The sequence below is a fragment of the Pimephales promelas genome, chromosome 8 (genome assembly GCF_988280905.1).
Source record: "Pimephales promelas chromosome 8, fPimPro1.hap1.1, whole genome shotgun sequence".
NCBI classification, from domain to species: Eukaryota; Metazoa; Chordata; class Actinopteri; order Cypriniformes; family Leuciscidae; genus Pimephales; species Pimephales promelas.
Window position 1 is genome coordinate 27,357,758 of NC_142776.1, and position 27,155 is coordinate 27,384,912.

At 35.5% G+C, this 27,155-nt stretch overlaps 1 protein-coding gene across 2 annotated transcripts; it reads right to left on the minus strand.

The window, feature by feature from the left end:
• Positions 1-716: 716 nt before the first annotated feature.
• Positions 717-26,212, minus strand: LOC120491283 (cystathionine gamma-lyase). Of its 2 annotated transcripts, none has more exons than XM_039689005.2 (12): positions 25,928-26,212; positions 23,812-23,893; positions 23,632-23,727; positions 23,396-23,505; positions 22,752-22,886; positions 21,771-21,828; positions 21,606-21,683; positions 20,271-20,423; positions 19,114-19,235; positions 18,981-19,033; positions 18,260-18,398; positions 717-1,810 (listed from the first exon to the last, which is right to left on the minus strand). In XM_039689005.2, the coding sequence occupies exons 1-12, from the start codon at positions 26,105-26,107 to the stop codon at positions 1,760-1,762; spliced, it is 1,257 nt and encodes a 418-aa protein (XP_039544939.2). In that variant the 5' UTR covers positions 26,108-26,212; the 3' UTR covers positions 717-1,759. The 2 variants fall into 2 exon arrangements, with proteins under 2 accessions (XP_039544939.2, XP_039544940.2); XM_039689006.2 differs by lacking the exon at positions 717-1,810 and adding an exon at positions 14,309-14,751 and having other exon boundaries at positions 25,928-26,208.
• Between the last annotated feature and the right edge of the window lie 943 nt (positions 26,213-27,155).

Below are 27,155 nucleotides of genomic sequence, written 5' to 3' on the forward strand. Positions count from 1 at the left end.
CTGCTTTGTAGTTTCCCAAATGAGCCAATGGAGCATGATGAAGATGATTCAATGTAGAAGTCTACTCCTTTTCTGGGGGACTTCATTCCTCTCCAAGCAGAAGCTGGACATCCTGTGCTTTAACTGACTGAAGCTACTGTAATATTACTGTGTGAGACAGGAGACAATCCTTAGGAACTAAGATCAACAAAAGAACTTAACTGTCATAATCACATCTAGTGTGTGATTTATTCAAATGTTGACTCTGTCCTTGGTGGATTTGAAGGACTTTTTATTTCTTTTTTTGACCATTTATTTCTAAGCTTTTATTAATTGCACTTTGTATTCATCCATTAAAAAAAATCCTGAGACATTATACATTGTTTGTTTTATTATTATTCATATTGATTTCTCTTCAATGAACATGCAAGGCAGCTTATCCTTGAATGTAAACTACGTATATAGCAAACACAAAGAAAAGGGAACAAAGTGCTTTTTACTATATCGTTTGCAAGACCATTTGGGCTGATACTAATTTCTGAGGATATTAATTTTCTTTTTTATCACCAAATTGCTTTACAATTAAATTGAAAGTTTTTTGTGTGAAATGCCATTACATAATTTGCCTGGATTTGTATGTTTTGTAGGCTTTTCAGTTTTCTTCAACATGTTTTGCTATTCTCAGAATTAAATAAAGCTGAATTTTTTAAAACAGTTTGCAAATCAAGAAGCATGTGTCTGGTTGCCATAACAGGTTATTTTATTAATGGCCCGCTCACACATAAAGTTATTAATTTCATAACATTACAGTATAATGGATACGTTCACAAAAGTGTCTGAAATGTTAGGCAAACGCCAACATCACATTCAAACAGTGTAACACAATGTTTCTGTGTAAATATAAAAAGAAATCTCAACATAATATAAGATATGCATGCAGTATTGTCTGAGTGAATGAATTTATACAAAACAACTCTCAGATGACAGACGTGATGGTAATACTGAAAATCACTAACCCTGTAGGTCTACAAATATCATTGATTGAATCATTCATATAATCCAAATGTGTGCTAGATGTTGCTTTGGGGTCATAAAAATATAAACAAGAAAAGAAAAACAAAAAGCCTTTCCAAACGACGTTTCCCTCGTCAATAAAGCCTCAAGATTCCCACACAAGGTTTTCGATTGTTTAAACCACATTGTCTAGACAATAAAGTGCTTATTTAACAATCAACAGCCAGCTACCTAAATGCAAAGAGGCAGAAGGAGAAATTGTTTTTTAGGGACAGCTTAATAAAAACCTGTCACTTATCAATATCCCATAATGAAACTGCAGAAAAAACATTCAGGACAACAAGAAAAGAGCAGCAAGGAGAAAGACAAAAGACTCCTCCTAATACCTATTAACCATACATACTCAAAGTGAAAATATTCACATTGATCAGAGCTATTAAAAAGGCAAAAAATGTAAATGACAGATGACGTCCTTCAACATACTCTTGCGTCTAACAAGATCTAAAACAGACAACAGTAGATAGAGAGGGAAGTGATACACTAATGTCGTATATTGATATAATAAAAAAACACGAAAGCTTTCTGACTCTCCACGTTGAGTGTTCCTTGTCCATTTCAAATGGTAACAGCCAAGCATGTCTCCATTCTCTGTGGGCACGAGTGCATCACTGTGTGTGTATTTAAAAGTCACTGAGGATGGAGATGTCGGCAAATTCTTTGTGATACCGATGAGAATAGAGGGCCAGCAGGAACGCCCACTTCAAACTCATGAAGCTCCACACACATGACAGGTACAGACTGGCAGGATCTGTGAGGGCTGTAGACACACACACACACACACACACACACATTAAAAAGTAAGTGAAACAGTTTGAAAAGAGTTAAAACAACCGTCCTCCTGAGTTTAATGTCCTGAAGACCACTTTCTCTTCATGTTACAAATACAATTTCAAAGCAAACATTCATGACTTCAGTGCTTCAGTATGGACCTCTACTCACATTCTTTGTGGGAGACGGCCACACCGAGGAAGGAGATGAACGCTACGATGGAAAACATGGAGAAAGTGACGTCTGTGACCAAGAAAAACTTCAGGCCCTTTAACCATGTTCTCCAAAAGTCCTGAAGGTACATTATGTGTGTGACCAGAGTCCAATGCAAGAAAATGCAAGTTAAAGGTGCTATGTGTAATTTTTAGCAGCCTCTATCAGTGATGTTTCAGATTGCAACCGATTTTTACAACAGTGCTCGTGCGCTTGCACGTGCTTGAACACAAGAGCGATCACTCATGGTACACGGCCACACTTTTTTCCACTCAGGTCAAAGTCTCATGGCCCTCCATCAGAATCCAGAGTTTCAAGAAGATCAGAGAAACTCAAAATTTCGACCCCCCAAAAAAACGACAGTGAAAAAATACGTTTCTCCAATCTTCTCCAAACTCTGGATTCTGATAGAGGGACATGAGACTTAGACCTGAGTGCAAAAATGGAGGCTCTAGACCCTTCCAGAGCTAAGATATTGAGATTTTTATAAAGGCATAAATGCTACGTGGGATCTCAATATCTCAGCTCTGGAAGGGTCTAGAGCCTCCATTTTTGCACTCAGGTCTAAGTCCCATGGCCCTCTATCAGAATCCAGAGTTTTAAGAACATTAGAGAAACTTATTTTTTCGCACAAAAAAAAAACGAAAGGGGTACCACTGTCGTTTTTTTTTTTTTTTTTTTCGGGTCGAAATTTTGAGTTGCTCTGATCTTCTTGAAACTCTGTATTCTGACAGAGGGCCATGGGACTCAGACTTGAGTGCAAAAATGGAGGCTCTAGACCCTTCCAGAGCTGAGATTTTGAGATATTTTTGGCATAAATGCTACGTGGGATCTTAATATCTCAGCTCTGGAAGGGTCTAGAGCCTCAATTTTTGCACTCAGGTCTAAGTCCCATGGCCCTTTATCAGAATCCAGAATTTTAAGAAGATTAGAGAAACTTATTTTTTCGCACAAAAAAAAACAGAAAACGAAAGGGGTACCACTGTCGTTTTTTGTTATGTTTTTTCGGGTCGAAATTTTGAGTTGCTCTGATCTTCTTGAAACTCTGTATTCTGACAGAGGGCCATGGGACTTAGACTTGAGTGCAAAAATGGAGGCTCTAGACCCTTCCAGAGCTGAGATATTGAGATATTTATAATGGCATAAATGCTACGTGGGATCTCAATATCTCAGCTCTGGAAGGGTCTAGAGACTCCATTTTTGCACTCAGGTCTAAGTCCCATGGCCCTCTAGTGTAAAAAGTCTTATTTTCTATTATCACTCTAAAGTGCACTCCATGGCATCATTTCTCTCAGCTTTGGACTGTTGAGGAAAACATAGTATCTCAGAAATTGATTTTGCATGGAGAAGTATAGAGATCTTGATCCCTGGAGTAAGTGCTGGTCAGCTTCATCCTGATCCTGAAGCTGTGGGAATAAATGTAGTTGATACCTGAGAATGTAAGTCAGATGGTGTCTCGAACGGTTTTGCCATTTTACTCTCTCAGGAGTCATTTTGATACTGCTGAAAACAATGAAGCCGAAGGTAAACGTATAAACGATTGAGTATATTATCTTTGTCTGCCTCTGAGTAAAAGATAATTGTATATCTCTACATTGCAACATATCATCTCACAATTTTTTACGTATTTCTTTTTCGTCCATATAGGCTTACTGGTACAGACTAATTTCGATCTAAAATTCATCCTTGTCTAAATCAATGGTGTGTGTTTGGGGAGGTGCAGTTTGTTTGATCAATAGTGTTATGAATACCTTATTTCCAATCGGTGACAGTAGTGCAGAAATCACACGAGTATTGTTTGAAAGGCGAATAAAGGACAAGTTCCCACTCTATGTGCAGCAGAGCATTTATTATAGTTTGTTGCCTGCATTTTGAGTTGTAGATCTATACATTTTCTCCCGTCTTTCCACTAAGATAAGAGACCCGTACTATAGTGTTTTGTAAACACATCATATTTTCAGCTATACGTGCACTTTGTTCTGACCTCTGCAGAGGGGAAATATAGGCTGGCGAAGAAACACAGAGGAGAGCTACGAATTAGAGTATAGTCCATTAAATCTGTGTTTTATAAGGGCTTTAAATAACTGGCTGTGTTGGCCAGAATATTGCTCTAAAAGTGCTTTCAGAATTGATTGAGTTGGACGTTTAGTGCTTTAATTATAAAGTGGTTTGTGTTCTTAAGCTAGAGCTAATAATAAATATCAGATTGCTCATAAAACTGCAATATGGCAATACATAAAGCAGTACAGAAGAATGTTGCAGTAATTTACAGGACTTTAGGTATTCAGCAATACACTTTCAAGCTGTAAACCTGCATGTCAAACATGGATCTGGGAATCATTTCTCATCATTCCCTTTTCACATCAATCAAAGCAAGCGGACACACCTCCTCGCCATAATGAGCTCTATATCTATTTATTAAGCATCTGGATTGGAGGGCCATATTCTCTTAGAACCACTAAAACAATTTTAAACAAACATACAGTAATTGCACAAAATCTTCTTTTTCTAGACTTGGACAGTTTTTCAAACATAAACGGAGTGATTTTGGGGTTTATTGGTTGATCACATGATTTGTCCAGTTATCATGTGTCGTATAGGGGAGACCACAAGTAACATGTCATGTGCCTGACCTGTAGAGGTACTGTCTAAATGAGTAAAGACCCTATAACTCAGACTGGACGGTCCTTTGCTCAGGCAAATTCACAGAATGTTGCTGAGTCAAAGTCTATCTATGGATAAGAGCTGCCATTGTTTGGTGCTGTGGTGCAGCTTTTTGATTTATGACCGTGCACTGAAAGTGCTGCTTATGGATTCCCCAGCATACTGAGTCTTGGGGAAAACCTATTAACTCATTTTAGAGCTATATCTACAATAATTGTATCACTGAATCTTGTACATGTATAGAGAGAGAGACAGAAATTGTACCCTCAGTTCCATAAATATATAATACACAACTAAGTCTTTACAGTTCCCTAGAGAGGTCATATTATGAAAAATTGGATTTTCCTTAAAGGTATACTTCAGGATTTAGCATTAAGCTTTATATTAACCTGTATTTTCGAATTATCCTGCTTTCCACCCTCATATCCCCCTGAGACAAGAGATTTACTGTATGTATTTTTTTTTTTTTTTTTGTCTGGAAAAAATCCTCTGAAGAAGCAAAAAATGTTATTTTGCGTCATCTGAGGATTTTTTGGACAGAGGCTAAAGACTACAGCCAGTAGTAGGGGATGTCCCGCATGTTTTCATGGAATCTCACTCACAGAATGTACACATAGTGTCAGCCATCCTTTTTTTTTTGGAAGCTAAGCTAACAGGCTCTTGTTCTGTGGAGAAAGCTAAGTAGTAGGGGTTACCATCCTCGGTGCTAATAACGCCAACGGCCTCGCGCCGTTCTCCCGCGGCCCTCAGTCTCGTCCTGCTCGCCACAGTAAACATAATGAATGGCGACTGTAGAACGCAAAAGCTGAATTCCAGACATTTTGGGCGACCTCGAAACACATTTTCGGGGAGACTCATCGCGGAGACTCACTAGTAGCCTGGAGTTGTTTTTTAACTACAGCGCTCTGTTACCGGTAGGCGTGGCCTCCTAGGACAGCGAAGCAAGAGCATTCTGGGAGTTGTTGTCTTTCATCCACATAAGCCAAAAATACATTTTCTGGCTTTTCTCAGTCTAGAAAGCTCCAAATTAAAAAAAAACAATTTCACATTTCCTCTACATAAATGACCCATTTTAAATACACATTCATCTTTCCAGAGGGGAAACTTTATCCCTTTAACTGATCTCATTAAAAGAATTTAATTGTTTGATAAACAGAAACTTTTTCAAAAATGATCATCAAATTTTTAAAATGAAATTCAACATGGTTGTATATTTAAGCTGCGAATATTTCGGTAACACTTTAGAACACTGTATCTTACTTACTGCAGAATTAATAAGGAATTATTGACGAACTAATAGGTAATTCTTCATTAACTACTTCTTCACTACTGTTAACTACTAAGGAAGATGTGTTAACTAATCAGTATGTAATATAATTTTATGATTGTGTTAAGTATCAGTTAGTTAATCAATAACTAATGAATTCTGTCATACCTCCTGAAGAACTACTACAAATTATCTACTAATTAAGGTTCAAGAAAAATAACTAAGAAGTAACTACTGAACAGTCATACAAAACTAACCTCAGATTATTTGTATATTTTATTTACAGTACTGTGTGAGTCTGTTTTACTCAGCATAGAATGCCACTGAGTAAATTCATGTATTTGAGGCAACGACTGAGGGAAACTGAAAATATAGAGAACTTATTAGTAATTAATAAAAAGTATCAAATAATTCTGCAGGAATTACTTAGAAGCTGGAACAGTATTCTAAAGTGAAAATATAGGGAACCCATTAGTAATTAATAAAGAATTATCAAATAATTATCTAGAAATTAGGCTACTTATAATCTGAAACAATCTTCTAAAGTGAAAATATAAGGAACTTATTAGTAATTAATAAATAACTTTTAAATAGTTCTTCAGGAATTACTTAGAACCTGGAACAGTATTCTAAAGTGACAATACAGGGAACCCATTAGTAATTAATAAATAATTATCAAATTAATTATCTAGGAATTAGGCTACTTATAACCTGAAACAGTCTTCTAAAGTAAAAATATAAGGAACTTATTAGTAATTAATAAATAATTATTAGATAGTCCTTCAGGAATTACTTAGAACCTGAAACAGTATTCTAAAGTGACAATACCCATTAGTAATTAATAAAGAATTACCGCATACTTCTGACTCAAATCAAACTTACTGTAAATAAAAAAATATTAGCCTATATATATTAATGTAATCATCTAAACCTTTGTAAAATACACGACAGTTACTTGCGACAAAGGCGAAGAGAAGTGAAAAAGGCAACAGTGGCAAGAAACGAAAACTCCATCAGGTGACAGAATGAAGAAAAAAACCTTGGGAGAACCCAGGCTCAGTGTATGTGGCTACCGCCATATTGCCGGAACTTGAATGGTGCAAAAGAAGTTTAAAATGTACAAGAACTAAGTATAATAATAAGGTGTTATATACATGAGATGTTTTTGCTTATTTGCAGATCATAGCCTATAAGGTAAATGTCTGCACTTATTTTTCTTATTAGTGCTGAAGAATGACAAACTGAATACTGTGTATGACTGTTAATTAGTAGTTACTTCATAGTTATTTTTCTTGAACCTTAATTAATAGATAATTAATAGTAATTCTTCGGGAGGTATGACAGAATTCATTAGCTATTGATTAACTAACTGATACTTAACACAATCATAAAATTATATTACATACTGATTAGTTAACACATCTTCCTTAGTAGTTAACAGTAGTGACTTAAGTGTTAATAAAGAATTACCTATTAGTTCTTCATTAATTCCTCATTAGTTATGCAGTAAATAAGATACAGTATTCTAAAGTGTTACCAATATTTCAATTAAATATTTAAAAATATCTGCATGATATACATTTATCTGAGAGAATATTGTAGGTTGAATTATTAAAATAAAATGAATGTTTTGGAAGTGAAATCTGAAAGGTGAATATGGATTATTGATATTTTTTTAATGAGACATTTGTGAAATATTTTGAATTTAAATATCCACAGCTTAAATATACAACCATGATGAATTTCAGCTAATAAAAATGCAACCTCTAAAAAAATACTATGCATTAAAATGCAAGCAGGGTTAATGCAATGCATATTTTTAAGTAGTGCAATTCAAAAAGCTTTTTTGTTTCAAAAACATGTTGCATTGTTTTACTTACTATGTACATTAAAAGTAGTTAGGTACTGGTTTGGTGGTATGGTTAGGTTTAAGGATGGGTTAAAGTGTAAGGGAAAGGTCAACAGATAAATGTAATTGGAAATAACAAGCAGGTATTTTTACAACACAATGAATAATTTGATTGTGTATGTATATATATATATATGTACAAAGGCCGGTGATTTCAAGAAGATTTGGGTTTGATTTGACATTTAATGAATGAATAATCCCATTCCTGAAACACACCAAGAGTTTATGAAAAACATCCTTGGATTACTGAGTGTTAAGATAATGACTAGAGTGGTTATGAAATTGCATCTCAGCAGGAAAAGAGGATAATATTCTATTAGGGCTTTCAAAGAGAGGCTTCTCTCAGATAGAGGTCAAAGTTCTGTCCCAAACTCTGCTTTGTGCTGCGCTAGATGTTTTGGTCATGCTATTTTCAGACAACTTTGATGTGTTTCTTGCTTTTGCACACATATATCACCATACAGTGTCAACATTTTATAAGTTTATTTCCAGTCTGTGTCTGAAACAGAGAAAAACAAAACAGAAAAACATACAAAATTTATAATGTTCAAAAAACGATTAATTATTAATATATATTTTCTGAAAAATATATATAAATAATTAATCGTTTTTTGAACATTATAAATTTTGTATGTTTTTATGTTTTGTTTTTCTGTTTCTGTCTCTATATATATATATATATATATATATATATATATATCAGCGCAGTCTCACCCCAAGACGTCATATAACTGACGTCTTTTGACCATACGTCAACATCCACCTTTTTAGGGTACCCTTTAACGTCGGTTAGATGACGTTATCGGATCCTAACCCTAGCCCAGAGACCTAAACCTACCCCTAAACCTACCCCATCACCTAACCGACGTTAAAGGTAAAGCGTCAGTTGTATGACGGCCCGGGATCGTCATCTAACCGACGTTAAAGGGTACCCTAAAAAAGCGGATGTTGACGTATGGTCAAAAGACGTCCCAAGACGTCAGTTATATGACGTCTTGGGATGTGACTGTGTTATATATATATATATATATATATATATATATATATATATATATGCTGTAAGACAGTTCCAATTCCATAGAGGTGAATTATAACTCAATTTTGGTCTTGTAAAAATGTCTCCTGATTTATGAATCATAGCCTGCCTTTTTGTTTGTTTTTTAGGGAACTCGATGTTCCAAGAACAGAAGCCCTATCTAGAAGTTTATGTTCTCTGGCTGATTCATCTGAAAGTCAGTGTCACCTTGTACATAGGAAGACAATAGACCAGTGTCTGTCTAAAGACCTAAAAGAGGATCCATAAATTCCCAACTATACAAATTTCAACAGGAGGGATAAAGGAAACTAATAAGACATTTCACAATTACATGTACAGTTTTTCTGAATTGCTAAAACTAAACTCAAATACAACACAGTTGTCATTATTTATATACACACAGCATTATTTCTAATGATGTGATCAAACCAATTGGATGAAGTAGATCCGAATGCATATGACACAGGTGCAGTGAATCATATACGAACAATTGATGGAAACAATCTGAGAAGGAGAGGAGGAAGATGTGCAAAAGGAGGAAGAGGATGAGGACAAGCTGTCACTATGCTGGATGTGTAAGATTGGAAGGTTTTTCCCTTTGTCTGGCATGAGACAACATTGCCTGTGTTGTGGACAAAGTCCTCAAGCCAGAGCCAGCAGGAAGACATCATGTTGAAGCAGAAGGAATCTCTCATTGACCTTTATTTTGCAGTTGCACAACTTACAGATTTGAGTGTATCATAACATTTAGTGTTTTATTTGAACTTTTTGGCTTTTGCAGTTGGACGGCAGTACTTTTAAAGTATGCAAGTGCTGAATATACAGACGTTCTTTAGCCTAATATAGTACAATACTATACTTGCAGTGCATAGAGTATACAATATTCACCATACTCAGATGCAATTACTATACTTGAATCAATTCTAAAACGTTCTGGATGCTGTGTTGCGTTCTGGAAAATGTTTAAGTAGTGTCTAATTAATGTTCTGTAGTGCTTGTTATATTGATGTGTGTGATATGAAAGCATTGTTTTACAGATTAAATGGTTGTATTTGTAGTGACGTAGGTGGCATCTATGAATACTTTAATACAGAAGAAAATGTCCTGCTTTTGCTTCTTAGAGTATAATGCATCCCAGAAAGGAAAAAAATAACAAAATGCATCCGTTTCATGCCTGAAACTCAAAGGCTGAGTGTTATTACACTATGACAAAGTTCAGCTTTTGGTGTACAACAAAGTGTGTTGCCATATCTGTGCAATGATGCATTTAACAGTACCGTCCAGGAAAATTCAGCAATGTTCCACTAAATAACAAGTAATCTTCATTATAGTGTGCGTCAGAGTAAAACACTGTAGGAGTGAATCTTGTCCCTGTCAGAACTGAATGTTACCTTGATGAACCTCCTGTCTCTGACTCAGAAGATACGTTTGTAACCTGTGATGCGTGTTAGCGAGTTCACTCATTACAGAGCTGGGTGCCTAGGGTGCCAAAATGATTTTAACAGATATAATTGAGAAATTTGAAAGAAAAGTAAGCACTGAAGCAGTTACACTGCCAGAGTTGCACTTCGAGGTTACACTGTCTCTTCATTGCAAGGAATAAAAAAGGTTGGCTGTGGATTTCGATTTAATTAAGTAGAAATAACCCAGTTTGCATCCCTCATATTAAGTAGAACGACCAGGAATGATTTCCAATCAGCAAAGATAACAACCAAAAAAACAACAACCAATCAATTACTTTGTCTTTCTGAAAGATTGATCCATGAAAGTCTATTATGTCCAATGGCACCACATTAAACTGAGGATGATAAGTTCTATGTACACAACTGGACTTTATTGATTGTGAAGATCTGAGCTGTTTCCGTTTTGTCCATTGGAAATATAGTTTAACATGATTAGTCAGACATGTGCCTTGAACACTACTGTGATTAGAGCAGTAAACGTTTGGTAAATTATTAAAAAATATATATATTTTTAAAAAATGATAAAATATTAGGATTGTATGATTTATTTTATTTATTTATTTATTTATTTTATTTATTTATTTTTAGGGAAAGAGAATAATTACTTATATGGTGTGTGTGAAAATACGCAACAACAAACATGAACCTAAATATTAACATAATACCTTTTGTCCTACATAACCATAATTATAATCTTTCTTTGGTCATTTAAACTTTTTGAGGATGTCTATCTCTAAAGCACACTGCCAAATGGATGGCTCAAAGTTTAAGAGTCATTTTCCACTTGATCTGAATGACCTTACATGGCCAGAGCTGCAAATGAACTGGCACACCTTCACAGACACTCTGAGGAACCAAATGAGTCATCATCCAGTAATTACACCTATAACATTTTTAATGGGATGCATAATACTGGCCAAAGTCACTTGTCATTATTTTGTACCTGCGCATTCGATGGGAAGAGATTGTTATTGCCCAATTAAGTGAAAAATGAAAACTAGTGAAAGGAACGTTGTAAATCAAAATATAAAAACGGCACAATAAATCTCTGAGGATGAAATGGCTTTTCATTATCACAACATTTATTCTGTCCAGTAATAGCATGACTCATATAAAGTAAAACCTTAATTTTATGAAATTGCTCAAAGGTAAGCTTTTAATCAGGTTTTTGGCTCTGTGATGGTAGAATGTGTAAATACAATTTCAGATTCCACTTATTATACAGGTACATTGCATTTATAAAGCATTTGAATGTTTACCAGCCATGTAAAATTGTGGTCATAGGAAAATCAAATAATGTGCAGTACCAATCTATTCATCCATATTGTTAAAAATATAAAATATGCAGGGTGGGGACTTTTTTTTTTTGATCAGAATCAGATCAAGGAAGAAGGCAGATCTGAATTTGAGTTTATGGTTAATTGTAAGAAAGGGGAAGACTGAGTTATGACATTTTGATTAAAAATTACCAGGTCATAACATGGATGATGGATTTATGGTTCACAAAATCATTAAGACGCATTTAAAAAACATATAGCGTGAATTTCTATTTCATGTCGACTTAAAGACAGTAGGCAGTTTACAATGGACTTAAACAAAATATATGACACGTATTAAACTATGTACATTTTTCAACCTTTATAATATTTTTCCAAAACCCTGAAGATGGTACATCGACTTACAATAGGTTGAATGACAGGTCTGCCATAGCCTGACAGTGTCTGTATCGCTTTTACCGTATTATAAGTAACTTTTCAACTACATATCAACTAACTCTCATTAAAGTATTAGTATATTATAGTAGACTGTCAGTAGACTGGTAGGTTATGGTTAGGCTTTGAGTTAGGAGAACAAGTTTACTTGTAGTCGACAAGTTACTTATTAGTCAGTTGAATGTCTGTTGGTGGACCAACAAAATAAAGTGTTAGCAGATATTAAGCTGACAGTCTACTGATACTCTATTGACAGTTAGTTGACATGTAGTTGAAAAGTTACTTATAGTTTGTAGAATGTCTAAAGTGGACTATCGAAATAAAGTGTTACCTCGCTTGTCAACAAATGCACGCGTATATTCCCTGGCATAGTGTAACCACGGTAGGTTTCGAGACAATACTGTTTCCCAACTGTAGGGGGACCCCGAGAGCAAGATTTCAAAATGCTGCTTTGAGAATGAAGTGTATGTAAACTTTTGAACTGGTTCATTTGTGTAAAATAACAATTAATAATAATTATAATAATTTGTTACATTTATATAGCGCTTTTTCTGGGACTTCAAAGCACTTCACATATGGAAGGGGGGAATCTCCTCAACCACCACCAATGTGCAGCATCCACCTGGATGATGCGACGGCAGCCATATTGAGCCAGAATGCCCACCACACACCAGCTTATTGGTGGAGAGGAGATTAGTATAGCCAATTAGTATATGGAGATGATTAATACATCATGATAGACAGAGGCCACTGGGGAAATTTGGCCATGACACCAGGTTTACACCTACTCTTTTTCGAAAGACATCCTGGAATTTTTAATGACCACAGAGAGTCAGGACCTTGGATTAACGTCTCAACCGAAAGACGGAAAAGATAAAATCAGATATTATTTTGTCTTGTGGACTGTATGTAAATATCTGTTTAGGACATACTAAATACAAACAAAATGTCATTTTTGTTATCTTTATGGTCATGATAAACTTATGACCACAAATGATTATTACTAGCATAGTGGCTAACAGTAGCAGCTAACACTGGTCCATTTAGACTACAATGTTGCTTAAACGGTTCACTTGCAAGTCATAGTTCTGAAATAACAAACTGTGGGAATAGCTAATTATATAATCTCAGGTCAGGAGAATTAGGAGGATTCGCTGTCGCCACAAACCTACTGTGAAAATGTTGCAAAAAAATTATGTTAATGGAATAATCCGTCATCTTTGAGATAGGCTTGTGTGTGCAAATCAATATCACCTCTGTTGGCCATGTGAAAATTGTAAAGCAGAGCTTGAAATGAGCCTGGCAAGATCAAACATGAATCTCGATGAAGGAAAAAACATTATGTCACACAAGAGGTGCAACTTCAGCTTTGCTCATGTTATTTATTCTATTACTAGCCTGTAACACGTACACACACTGCTCCCTAACTCTACGAGCATTAAATATTAAACCGTATGAACATTAAACATGGGTTACTTATAAAAAAAAACATTATAATGAAGTTTACACCTTTGAGTCCTGACCCTTTAAGAGATTAGGGATGACATTTTGCATGTGCTGTCTATATTAAATGGGCAGTAATATGTAGTTTATGACTCTGCATTAATGGTGTTGTACTTCCTGTGTACATTTTGCTAAATGGACCTTTGAGTCAGCAAATAGCATAACTGAGGTGCTTTTTATTTTATACATTATTCAGTCTCTAACAGAATACTATGTGCCTTGAAAACAGGCATTAAAATATAGTGACAAACAAAAAGGCATTTAATACTTTCTGAACTCCCACTGAAAGTCATTTGTCAGTAAAACTAGGCATATAAATAGCTAAATTGACTGTCAAGAATTGAAAAAAATGCCATCATGATTACATATTTTTCACATAATGTATTTTCTTCATTTTCAGTTTTTCCAGCACCAAAAATAAAAATCTTGCTTTGCTCAGAAAATTAAGAGACAACAAATTATCCTTGTCAGGACTAGGAATGTAATCAGCACATCATGCCCATCATATAAATAAATTTAAGTCTGATAAACACTGCAGAGAAATAATTACTTCTCAGTTCAAGCTGTCCTTGCAGCATTTTTAATGTATTTGTTAGATCGGCTCATTAGATATGTCTTTTAATATTTATCTTCCAATTACATGTGTGGAGCTTGTTGACTTCAAAGTGATTGCTTATGGTGTATAACCATCAAAGACGTCCAGGAACAAGACAAAAGAGATAAATGGCAAACAAATGGCTTTAATGGGTCTGGCAACACAGACAAAGATCGGATGTGATCCCTTTAGGATTAAAACACTTAGGCATCGAGTCAATATGTATTTAAAATCCTAAACTGATCAATGAAAGATATTATGAAGTGGATTTGCATCTTTGAAGCAGTAAATAAAGACTGATTGTGTGCTTGTGAACTACTTGAGAACTCAGAGGGTTTCTGTGTTGTTTAGCCCCACTACCTCATCAAACTATAGTTGCAAAAAGTGGAAAGACAAAAGCAGCAAATCTCCAGTACTTTGAATGAAAAGATTGCAATTAATGTTTTTCAAGCGTAACTGTCAAGTAATTGATACTGAAATGTGCCAAAAAAAGTGTCCTTGTCTCGTCCAAATGTGGCATCACTGCTGTTCCTGATTGATCTTGGTCAGTCTCTTACTTTTTTGGATGCTGTTTAAGAAAAAAAACAGGTTGCATGACATTACATTTACTGAATATCGAACAGAAAAATATCTAGGTTTTAAAAGGAAATTGAAACTAGTATTTGGTTAAATACAGGGTTTATACACGTACTACACTGTAAAAAAAATATTTTCAAGATTTGTTATCACAACATATTTTCGTTTGTCAAATCAACTTAAATAATTCATTTAGTTGAGATAACTTATTATTTTGAGTTTCTGATGATTAAATTAATCTCCTTCATTGTATTAACTCACTTTTTCCAGTTCAATCAACTTAAAATTTGAAGTCAACCAGGTTATTTACTTTTTTAAGTTAAACAAACAATATTTTTTTACAGTGTACACTACTATTTAAAAGTTTTGGTTTGGTAAGGATTTTTGTTTCTGAAGAAGACTCTAATGCTCAGCAATGCTGCATTTATTTGACCAAAAGTACAGTAAAAACAATAGGCTAATATTGTGAAATATTACAATTGACAGAACTTACTAAAGTGGAAAAAAATTTAACGTCCGCAACATTGCTTTAATCTCCCATATTTAACATAAAGGCAACGTTTCAACCCTGCTGGGTCTTTAAAGTCGGCATGAAATCAAATTTGACAAATCTTCGTTTTATATGTAATACTGTAGTGTTTATTATAAATGATTTATTTATTTATTATTTTTAAAAAATGAATGTACCCTTATAATCTTTAATCAAAGACGTTACCCTTCCCTCCCCCATCGAAACGACCTCTCTTCTATTTCGGTCACGTGCTGAAAGGATGCGGCCAGATCCGATGAGGGTGCGTCTATCGGTGAACCGCTTCTCAGAGAATCGCATTTAAATCCGCCTCCATTTTGTATGCAACGCCCAACCTCCAACGATCCAATCAATTCCCGAAGGACGAAATCAAACCCTGCCCTACATTCTCAACTTCCGTTTCACGCCGACTTTAAAGCAGTGTTGCAGATATTATATTTTTTTCACTTATTCCACTATATTTTTTTAGAGATTAGAGACTAAATGAACAACATCTCAAGAATAAATTATAAAGTCGGTCTCATATTGACGCCTGTCTCAAATACAAGCCGGTGCAGTTCGACGATTTGGGAAAATAAAAGGCCGGGCTATTATTTGAAGTTTTACAGTACCCATTTTTCCTGCTTCCAACAAATGAAATTCACTGTTCACTTTCTGACTAATAATGATATAATCCAGGGGTGCCCAATCCAGTTCCTGGAGATGTATTATGTATTTACTGGAGAGTAATTGCAGAGTCCAGATTCAACGCAACTCTAAATTGTAATTACTGTATCAAGTGTTCCTGAAGATCTTAACTAGCTGGTTCAGATGTGTGTAACCGATATAACCAATATCATTCACTTTAAATGTCAGTGGTTTTAATGTTGTGGCTGATCAGTATATATAAATATATCAAGCGTAGCATCAGTTCTGGCAGGTCACGTTAGTCAAGCTTGCATCAGCTTACTCTCAGCTGATCCATGTCTGCCTACAAGAATCACTGCATATATAAGCTCCTTCAGTATTATCAGCAGCTATCGCGTTTCTCAGGAGCCAATTACCCTCCTCCATCCCGAGCTCCTCCTCTCGCCCAGTCAGGCATTCTGATTCCCCTTGAATCAGAATAAATTCTCGAATTATGTCGTACTTTAAAATCTTGAATTAATTATATCTGCATACATTCATGTTGGTTCTGTTCTGTTTACCCTATTGCTGCTCTCCCTGCTCTTGTTATTGTCATGCTAGGCTGCACGGATGCGCAGGGCCAGGGAGTTCTCGCCCATACCGCCAATCCAAACTTTATGCTAATTGCCAATCATATGGAGAGCCCCACAGTCTCTGCCAACTGGTTTAAACAGCACCTGGCCACAGAGACAGCAATTTAAGGCTCCTTGCAGACAGTGGTTCAATATATCAACATATTCAGTCCTTTTTTTAACCTTAATTAACCTACGGTTTTCAGATAGAATGGAGAAGTCATCTATAACTCTCAGAGGAAAACTGTGTGCCAGGACCTAATGGCATTCACCTCCTCAGAACAAGTCATCAAATCAAAACACACCGCAAATCACAAAAGCTCCTATTGTATAAGCTCAGTGGGATTTTGGATATCAGTTGGATACAGGTCATGATTTCATTTCCATTTTCTTAAAGCACATCTAAAGGGATCAGATATGGAACTGCAGGGCTGGCATTGAATTTCTGACAGAAGAGAGTACCTTCACAATAATGGGGTGCATGGTGTACTTGTGTACAAATCTGATCAACCTATACTGCTGCACCTTTACTCTCTAATAAGCATCCGCTCACACATCTGCAACGCTGCGATATCACGCTTGAAGACTCCGTCCAGCAGAGCGAAACAGACTTCCCAAGAGACTGAACAGAGCAAAGCCACCGCACCGCTCACAAAACTCCTAGCTTTCTCCACACAATTAAACGTTTCTATGGGAATAATTCTCAGACTCTGACCTGAGCTCATTTGTCTTTATTTCCCAGAACCTTATTTTTCTGTGCACTTTAGAGAGAGGGGAAATGGCCTATGCTCTCAGAGATGGCTCACTGAATTTTATGGGCTGAAATTATATCGGTGTTGACACATGCTTTAAAAAAAGCAATTTTTCAGGGAATAAAATCAGTTTATATAATGGTGCACCATTAAACACATTAAAGAAGCTTTGGTCAGAAAATGAAGCATGACTACATATAATACCTTCAATCGGTATCATACACATAATGCACTGGCCATCTGTATATCTCTTTGGGAACAGAAAGACTGAAAGTGTTTGTTTAGACTGTATTTTTCATACATTTATGCATTTTTCATTTACATTTTTAGAAAAAAATTATCCTATGCTGACCAAGGCTGCATTTATTTGATGAAATAATACTGTAATAGTTTGAGATTTTACCATTTAAATTAACTGCTTTCTATTTAATATATTTGAATGTGTAATTTAGGACTGTAATGGTAAAGGTGAATTTTCAGCATCATTACTCTTCCAATAATAGTCATTTTTATTGCATAACATTTTTGTGGATACTGTTTTTATTATATATATATATATATATATATATATTGAAGGCTTGGAGCCAGAAGGGCGTAAGTGGCTTTTAACAAACTTTTACAGGAGAGACAAAACAAAATTTTGACCACGCTTCAATCACCTGTATTATTAACCTTAAAACCACAAACATTGCAACCACAGGCATACTTACATGAAATGAGTATTTAAGTTAAAAAAATTATGGCATATTAACACAGTGAACATAACGTTCTAAAACATTTTCAAAAAAACAAAAAAATCAAATACGTCAGATGCGCCTTTTTGTTGCTTTATTCAATACAGTTTGATCTCAGGTAGGTATTTTGGCACCATTGGATAGAGCTCATCTAGACCTTCATTTTGATATAAAGAACTCATATTCGCCTAAAATGTCAATTACGCCCCTCTGGCTTCAAGCCTCAAATGTGTTGTGAAACACTCACTGCAGCACCGAGGGCTTGGTCGAGGTCTGCAATAATATCTTCCTCATCCTCCAGGCCCACCGACAGACGAATGAGTGTATCACTGATTCCCAGTTCTTTCCTCTCACTCTCAGGCACTGAAGCATGAGTCATAATCGCTCTGAAAAAGAAAAGTGCACTATGGGAAATGGAGATGAAAGAAATGTCCCCTCAAACCGAGTTTCTTTTTCTCCAGTATAAATCATAGAAACATTGGTGCAGGTGCGATATCAAATAAGATGTAACTAGACAATTCAGTGATGTTATCGCTTGCATTCTAGTGAATTACTTGTCAGCCATATGAATAATTAATCCATCACACAATGATGTTTCAAAAGCCACCTGGCAATTAACAGTAACTTTGTTTTTATATTGAAGGCTGACTATAATATCCTAAAGAAATGTTCTATTAGTTCTTTTTAATATATTTCGCTAAATAATGTTCTACAATGACACAAAAGGCTCAGACAACAAGTGTTGTTTCTGCAATTTCCTTTAAGTACAACACTACAGTGCTTGCGCCTCCTTGTGGCCATCCAAAATCCAAAAGCCCACTTGAGCAATTTTTTTAAGGCTTAAACAGTTATTAAAAACCAAGCATACTTGTTTCATAAACAAAACAAAAAAGTGAATAAGCTCTGAATTTAAATCAAATCTTCCCTTAGAACAGTTAGTGGATTTGGATAGTGTTCTCAGTACTTACGGGTGCTCTGCTAGACTCTCAATACCACCAAGACTTTCAGCAAGCGCAAACAACTGAAATGAAACATACAACATAGATTCTTTAAAAATGTAGAACGGAAAAGATTTTCAAACAATATGTAGTTTAAATGTACCTTCAGATTGCTGAGGAAAGTTGAGGCGTGCTCCAGTTTTCCTTTAATGTAGAAAGTGATCATCCCGGGACAGCCTGTGCACTGTCTCTTTGTCAGCTCGTGCTGAGGGTGAGATGGAAGACCTGGAATAAAAAAGATGAGAGAGAGTCAATTAAATCTGGCTGGAATCCCTCAATATCAATTACATTTAAAACAATAAAGTTCAAGATTGGCCACAGGTATAATACCAATGACGTCCCTACACTACTATTTAAAACTTTGAGATCAGTAAGATTTTTAAGGACACATTAAACTAATTAAAACTGATACTAAAGACTTTTACATTGTTACAATTCATAGAATCCTGGAAAGAAATTATCACAGTTTCCATAAAAATATTTAGTAGCAAACCCGTTTTCAACTGTGATAATAAGAAATGATTCTTAGGGTCTAAACCCTGCCATCACAGAAAAAAAAATACTTTTTAAAATTTATTACAATTTTAAATCATCATAATGTTTAATAATATATATTTTTTTTAAATTAGGGCTGGGCAACGATTAATCATGATTAATCACATCCAAAATAAAAGTTTCTGTTTACATAATATATTTGTGCGTAGTGTGTATAATTAATTTGTATATATAAAAACACACACATGCATGTATATATTTAAGAAAAATGTGTTCTTAATACATACAATTTTTATATTTATATATAATATTAATTGTGTATAAATATATATAACGTATATACATGCAAATATTTCTTAAATACATACATGCATGTGTGTGTATCTATATATACAAAATAATTATACACACTACACACACATATATTACGTAAACATAGACTTTTATTTTGGATGCGATTAAACGTTGCCCGGCCCTAATTTTTTTAAAAGTTTCATTATTTTTGATTAAACAAAAATAAATGCAGCCTTTGTGATCAAAAGAGACTTCTTTCAAATACTTTAAAACATCAACCCTAAAATTTGTGGGTAGTGTAAATAAATTCACAACATCACACTCATGCAGTATTATTATCGACTCAACCAAGCATTTACCATTGCATTCATTTGAAATCTTATTTTCAGGTGGGTTACTTGACCAATCACCAACATGTGTCATTTTCACCCAACACACACTTGTATGTAATGAGTATAATAACACAGACACCTGGGAAAATGACTCGTTCCACTCTCGGGTCGGCCTCTAGAAACTGTGCCGCTGCCAGTCCGTTCTTAAAGTGCTGCTTCATTCTCAGGTGCAGTGTCTTCAGACCCCGGTTGCACATATAACAGTCAAATGGAGAGGGAACGGCCCCAAGCTCTGAATTGAAGATAGGAGAACAGAGATGAAAATAAACTTCTACTTCTGCTATGCAAGTGACTCAAGCTCATTTTCATTGTTAGAGTCAGGGACGAATATGCAAGGTGAAATATTGCTATAAGTGTCTTACATAAAGAACAACATTAATCATCACACTGTAACAGTTGGCTGTTTTTAAAATTACAGTTAGCTCAAATTATACATTCGGGGATAAGACAAGGAAGATTTTCCTGACACTTTCTCTGAGCTATGCACTTCGAAATCAAGAGAGAGTGCCAAGGACATTTGAATAAATTACATTTTACATAACTGCTTAGCAATGAGACTACAGGTAATAACAAAAGATACTAAATCAGGTTATTACCTTCACCAGAAGACAAGTAACTTTCCTTTCAAGTGAATGAAAGGCATTTGTCCTGTCCCTTACAAAAGACCCCCAATAGGGCAGATAAAAGAACGTAATTCTTGCAGAATTCCTTGTTCGCAAAATGAAATTTGAAGATTAAACTCTGGGTCTCTCTCTAGCATTTTAAAACACAACATCTCTATATTGATGTACATTTATAACACTGAACTGAACCTTTAAAGGGATAGTTCACTCCAAAATGAAAATTGGCCAACAGTGAGCATACATGTGACACACAACCTAGAAGCACTGCGCAGTTACACTACGTGAACTATCTTGAGGCCCACAGATAAGGAAATGAATAGTTTAAATGAAGTTGTTAATTTTGTTTGTTTGTTGCGCACAAAAAGTATTCTTGTTGCTTGATAAACTTAAGATTGAACCACTGTAGTCACTTGGACTTTTTTAGCAATGTCTTTAATAACTTTTCTAGGCTGGCAAGTTTCAATCCCTTAGAAGCCTATATGGAGGAGTGATCCAGCTCTCAGATTTAATCAAAAATATTGTTTCAAACTCTTACTGGGGTGGAACAACATGAGGGTGAGTAATTCCTGACAGAATTTTCAAATTTGGGGGGAACTATCCCTTTAACAGTATAATATGGGTAATAAACTTCTCTAATTAACTAATATGCTATAAACTGCTTGTGAAATACACTAATACACAACAACCATTTTGATCTTGAGTCAAAAGGTCATGTCGTAAAGAGAAGAGCTGTTTGGTCAAAATAAGGATGTTATCAGACTTTAAAAGTTACAGTTTAGGTAGAGCCTTACCACTCTGAAAAAACCTCAGGCGTTCATAGACGTCCGCACGGTTGAGAGAAATCAACCCCAGGACAACATCAGAATGTCCTGGAATTATATAGATCATTTTAACTTTGATCAAGCAAATTAACAATTGTATAAAAGGTTTATATCTATTTTCTATTTGTTTTTTACCATTCATGTACTTCGTTGCAGAGTACATGCAGATGTCTGCTCCAAGTGCAAGAGGGCGCTGTTCCAGTAATAAGAAAAATTGTGAAATAACTAAATAAATACCTAGTTTCTGTCTAATGGAAATCCTTGCACTGAATTTCTTTTTAAAGGGGTCATATAATGCCATTTTGTACAAGTTAAAATGAATGTTTGGGGTCTAAATGAAAACTTTGTAATATACTTTTATTAAAAATTCTAATTTGTATTTTAAGAAAACACTAATTTTACCTTGGTTAAAAACAGCTCTGTTTTCAGCACGCTGTTTCAGTGCATTTGCCTTTAAATGATAATGAGCTTCGCTCACTCCACCCCTTTGTTCTGCAGGTGTTTATGGCAGATCATACTTGTTTATAAAGCAGTCTGGTGAGAAATGATTCGCGTAAACATGAAAGCATTGACGTTGATCGTGGGGAATATTCCCTTCGAAAACAAAACTCAACCACTGCGTCTTCAGCGGTTCGGATTTAGGAACATCAAAATAACTGCTGTGTTCGTTATTACACCCAATAACAGAACACCACAATTAGACACCCATTCTGCTCTAGTGTATCAACAATGGCGGACTATGATGACACGACAGCTCGCTCAGGGCGGGGATGTGTTGAAACGCTGCTGTCAATCAACGATCGTGGGAGGGACGTCCGACCTTCTGATGTCACACGGTCGAACAGCTCGATTTGAGACAGGGAAAACATTAAAACAAAAACACTGGATGGATTTCTATCATTATACTGTATGATGGTTGTGTACAGGCACTGCCAACACACATTTCAGAACAATTAACTGCATGTACCATTATATGACCCCTTTAAACAAGTATTACATGCTATCATATGCTTAATAAAATGTACTTTTAACAGTTAACTCACTTTTTAAATTGTCCTTCATATCCCTAGTAATCTACTCAAGTGATTTGAAGACCATCAAAATTAACATGTATACCTGAAAGTAAGCTGACATGAAAGTGTTGTCCACAACAACAAGTGTGTCCTTGTTGTGCTCATGGACAATATCTGAACAGCCCTGAATGTCCACGACCTTCATAGTAGGATTTGTAGGCGTTTCAATCCATAGCATCTGTAGAAACAGGGAAATTTATTATTACCCAATTTTATTTCAGGTAGTAATTCCCAGAGCAAATTAAAGTTCACCCAAAAATTAAAATCCTGTCATTAATTTTTCACCCTCATGTCGTTCCATTCACACCCGTAAAACCTTTGTTCAACCACTGGAGTCACATGGATTACTTGAATGATGTCTCTGTGATTGTGTAAATTGCGTTGCTCCCAATGGAGGGACTGAAAGCTCTCGGATTTCATCAAAAATATCTTTATTTGTGTTCCGAAGATGAACAAAGGTCTTCTGGGTGTGGAATGATATGAGGGGGAGTAATAAACTACATTTTTTGGGTGAATTAAACGTTTAACATATACTGTATGCTGTCAGGTTTAATCCTGTGAGCATATTTATCCATCCACCCTCCTCAGTAATTTTGGGAGAGCTATTTAGTGCCAAAAAAAAAAAAAAAAGGAATATCTCAAAAACTGATTACATTCTTTTAAAAAAAAAGAATCTGCCAGGTGTACCTTTGTATTCGGTTTTAACGCTGTTTTTAGCTTGTCTAGCCTCGTGAGGTCAACAAAAGTGACGTCAATGCCATATTCCGCAGCTATTTTTCGGAAATATTGGTTAGTTCCTGGGGGGGAAAAACATGACGGTCTCAGTGTCTCTCTCAGCTATATATCAGTATTTTACTCTCTTTTCTATCAATTATAATAGCTAGTTTAAATTGTTCTATGCATTATTAGGAGCAGTAACTCACCTCCATAAACATCATTCATGCATATAATTCCATCTCCGGGCTTAAAAAGATGTGTAATGGTAAAAGTCGCAGCAGATCCAGAGGCAAGAGCGAGACCTGTAATGAAAGTCAGAGCTTTAGGTTTTTGGCAATGTCATTTGTAGATAATATTACATGATTTTGTGTTGGTGATGCACTCACAGTATTGTGCACAATCCAAAGCAGCAACTGCTTTCTCAAGACAGTTTCTTGTGGGATTTCTACACCTGCTGTACTCGAAACCCTGGGAGATAAAACATTAGAGGTAAAAAAAAGTGTTGAATTCAAAATACCATAGAAAATTGATTTGAATTATACAAATAAAGTGTCTGTGAGTCAGTAATAAAGACATTTTACACAAAAACTGTCATAGGTACAGTTGGTACTGTTAGTTTGCAGTGTCACAAGCAAACCTGACCTGGCTGTTATCATGACTCGAATATTCAACAAATTTGCAGCAGATTTCCTGATCTACCATTCTGAAAAGGTATCCTAAATATTATTATCTGTTGATTGGTTTCTAGAGGGGTTTGGGGCAGAGTTCGAATCAGCTAAGAACATCTTCAACCAGCTATTTAAAGTTTTTTTTCAGAGGAGCAATTGAGCATAGTAAAGAAGTATTTGACCAACCTTGTGTTGTTTAATGTCAAGTTAATTTAACTATCCAGTTTTTACACAAATAGGTCTGGATATGGTTAAGGTTATGATCTACCCAGATCATAACCCAGATCTTATGATGATTTACCCAGCTGAAAACAAAAACTGGTAACACTTTAGAATGGCTCCTTCGTAAATGAATATCTATACAAGAACCAGTGAGTAACACAATATTAACAATCTATATTAACTAACTCTGACTAACGAATAGTGCACAGATGAAAGTGGTACTTCACTATTAAACTATTCAATAACTCCAATGTTTTGATGCTTCCCAAAGAACTACTGTTCAAAGTTTCATAATTCATGCAAAACTAACCAATCTACAATGTTCTACAATTTATTGGCTTTTAATTAGTAACTAAGAATCATGGTAAACTATCTAATGACTCAAGTATTATATATTTCTATGGGAATTTCTATAATTATTTGGATCCGTATATTCTAAAGTAAAGATCATGGGAATGACTAAAGTAACGACAAAAGTGTACAGTACAGCTACTGCTAAAAGTTTAAAAGTTCACCAAAAATCTCAAACAGTTGAAATTACTTTTGTGTTTGGTTGCACAAATCATGACAGATTATGTAACACTATCCCATGATATAAAAAAAAAAACTTTTTTCGACTTTTTTTCACAGTAAAAGTCCTGCCATTTCACAATTCACATCACATCCATTTGAAAATAGCTCTCATCACAGAACTAGTGATGGGATTTATGGCTCTTTGAGGGGATCCGGATCTTGGCGATCCGTTCCTTTCAAAGAGCCGTTCAAAAGAATGGCTCTTTTGGCTCTTTTTAAATATTTAGTATAATCACTGGGAGGAATGATGAGGTGAGATTTGTAGTCAAATAATTAACTCAGATATCACACATCAATATCTGAGTTTGAATTATTCTGAAATATTGATTATTACCTCATTTGTCAGGTGTGGTCTATATTGGTTGCACAACATCCCTCTGCTTAGAAAGTGACATCACTATTTTGGATTTACCTTTAGTACAAAGTGTGTGTATGTGTAAAGCTGTTGACTTATGTTATTCATACAATACCACAAGAACATTTTGATAAAAAACAAAAAAATATTTAAAGTTGTTAATATATACTGTAGATACAATAACATGAACACAAAATGCAAATAAATACAAGCAGTTCCTTACTTTATGGCTTTTTTTTTAACTGGAGTAACCATGTGATGGCAGCGTGCACAAGTTTTGGCTCAGCTCCAATGATATAGGCACGTAGGATTATAAAAGATAACGTAGGAGTAAAAGATGCACGCGTGTGCACAACTATCACAACTATCACCCTTGAGCTGGGTGCGCCCCTTCCCCTTTAACCGAGGAGCTAATTTGTGTGCATCTGTGTAAAACACGCATAGGAAAAAAGAACGACAGAAAGAACGGCTCCCCTCCAGCCGCGACTCGGCTCCCATCGTTCATGTTTATGAGCCGTTCAAAAGAATCGGTTCGTTCGCGAACGTCACAACTCTACACAGAACAGCTCACTCGACTCGATAAATACACACGAACCGAATGCGTTCACAACACAATCTCTCAACTCAAAAATCGGACTGATACGAAAACTACGCTCATATATTCTCAGTTTCCTTACAACTTACAGCATGTTTCCCCGGAGCGTCCTGTTTAAAGGTGGTAGACAGTGAAATAGGAGGCACTACGGCCATAGAGTTCCACTGCTCCGGCTCTGAACCAACGTGGATCGCATCTGTGGCGAAAGATTTGAAGACCGGCTGGAAGCCGGCTGAGGCTGAGCTGCCGTTGTGTGAAGCCATGGACATTCCGGACGGCTGACGATGAGACAGGACAGGGTTCCGAGATCACAGAAGGGTCAACAGCCCTCTCTTGGTGTAAATGATTTATATAAAAAAAAAAATAAGAGTGATATTACACTGTGTGTGGTAAGGGCAAGGGGATTGGAGATTTATAAGGGGCGTGCTGGGTCACGTTATTCACTGAGGTTATGTAATAAGTTGTGTTTATTTTTTTTATTCGTACAATAGCCTACTGTGTTTCAACAGAGCTTTTATTAACAGAATATAGGAGAGGTAAAGAGTGTGACTTTAACGTGGGCTATTAATATTTAGTTGAACAATGCTATAGCCTACAAATAACACAAATTCAAATGCAAACTGTCCTGCTTGTAAAAAAGGAAAAGAAAAAAAAAGCCATTGATTTTGAGCTGAACTGTAGCTGTTGTTGTTTACAAGATCTCAAGTGTCTGAAGTGGATGTTAGTCAACTACATCAGGAAATAAAATAGCCTAGGCCTAGATGTTTCTGTTCTGCATAAGGTTTTAAAGACATAAGCTTTATTTCCAAGCATATATACTGTCGCTTGGAGCAAGATGATGCATGGAAAACCTTGGATTTTAATACAACGTAGGGCAATATAATAGGGCTGTGATGTTTATATTCAAATACATTTCTACTAATAATCCCAGATAGCCTGTATGTTTATGCTTTAGATTTCCTGCATATATGAAGTCTGATTTAAAACTTTTTTCAAAAACATTAAAAAATCGTAATTATTCCAAAGTTTTGACCGCCGGTGTATAGCCTATTTAAATATAAAATAATATATTTACAAAGGCCTGCCATTTCAAGATGACTGGAGCTTGAATTCTCAATTCATGAATTGCCCTATTCATGAAACACCACGAGTTTGTTAAAGACAACCTCTGATAACTGAGTGTTAAGGTAATCAGTGGTGTTGGTTTACAATCACAGCAGGAAAGGATAATATCCTATTAGGGCTTTCAAAGAGAGGCTTCTCTCACCAGATAGAGGTCAAAGTTCATTACAAATTGTGATGGCCTGAATTCTGCTT

Coding starts and splice junctions, on each gene's coding strand:
- LOC120491283 (XM_039689005.2), bottom strand. CDS start 26,107: ATGTCCATGGCTTCACACAACGGCAGCTCAGCCTCAGCCGGCTTCCAG. Junction 21,684..21,770: donor TGCAACGAAGTACATGAATG/GTAAAAAACAAA, acceptor ATATAATTCCAG/GACATTCTGATGTTGTCCTG. Junction 20,424..21,605: donor CCTGAGGTTTTTTCAGAGTG/GTAAGGCTCTAC, acceptor TCTTCAATTCAG/AGCTTGGGGCCGTTCCCTCT.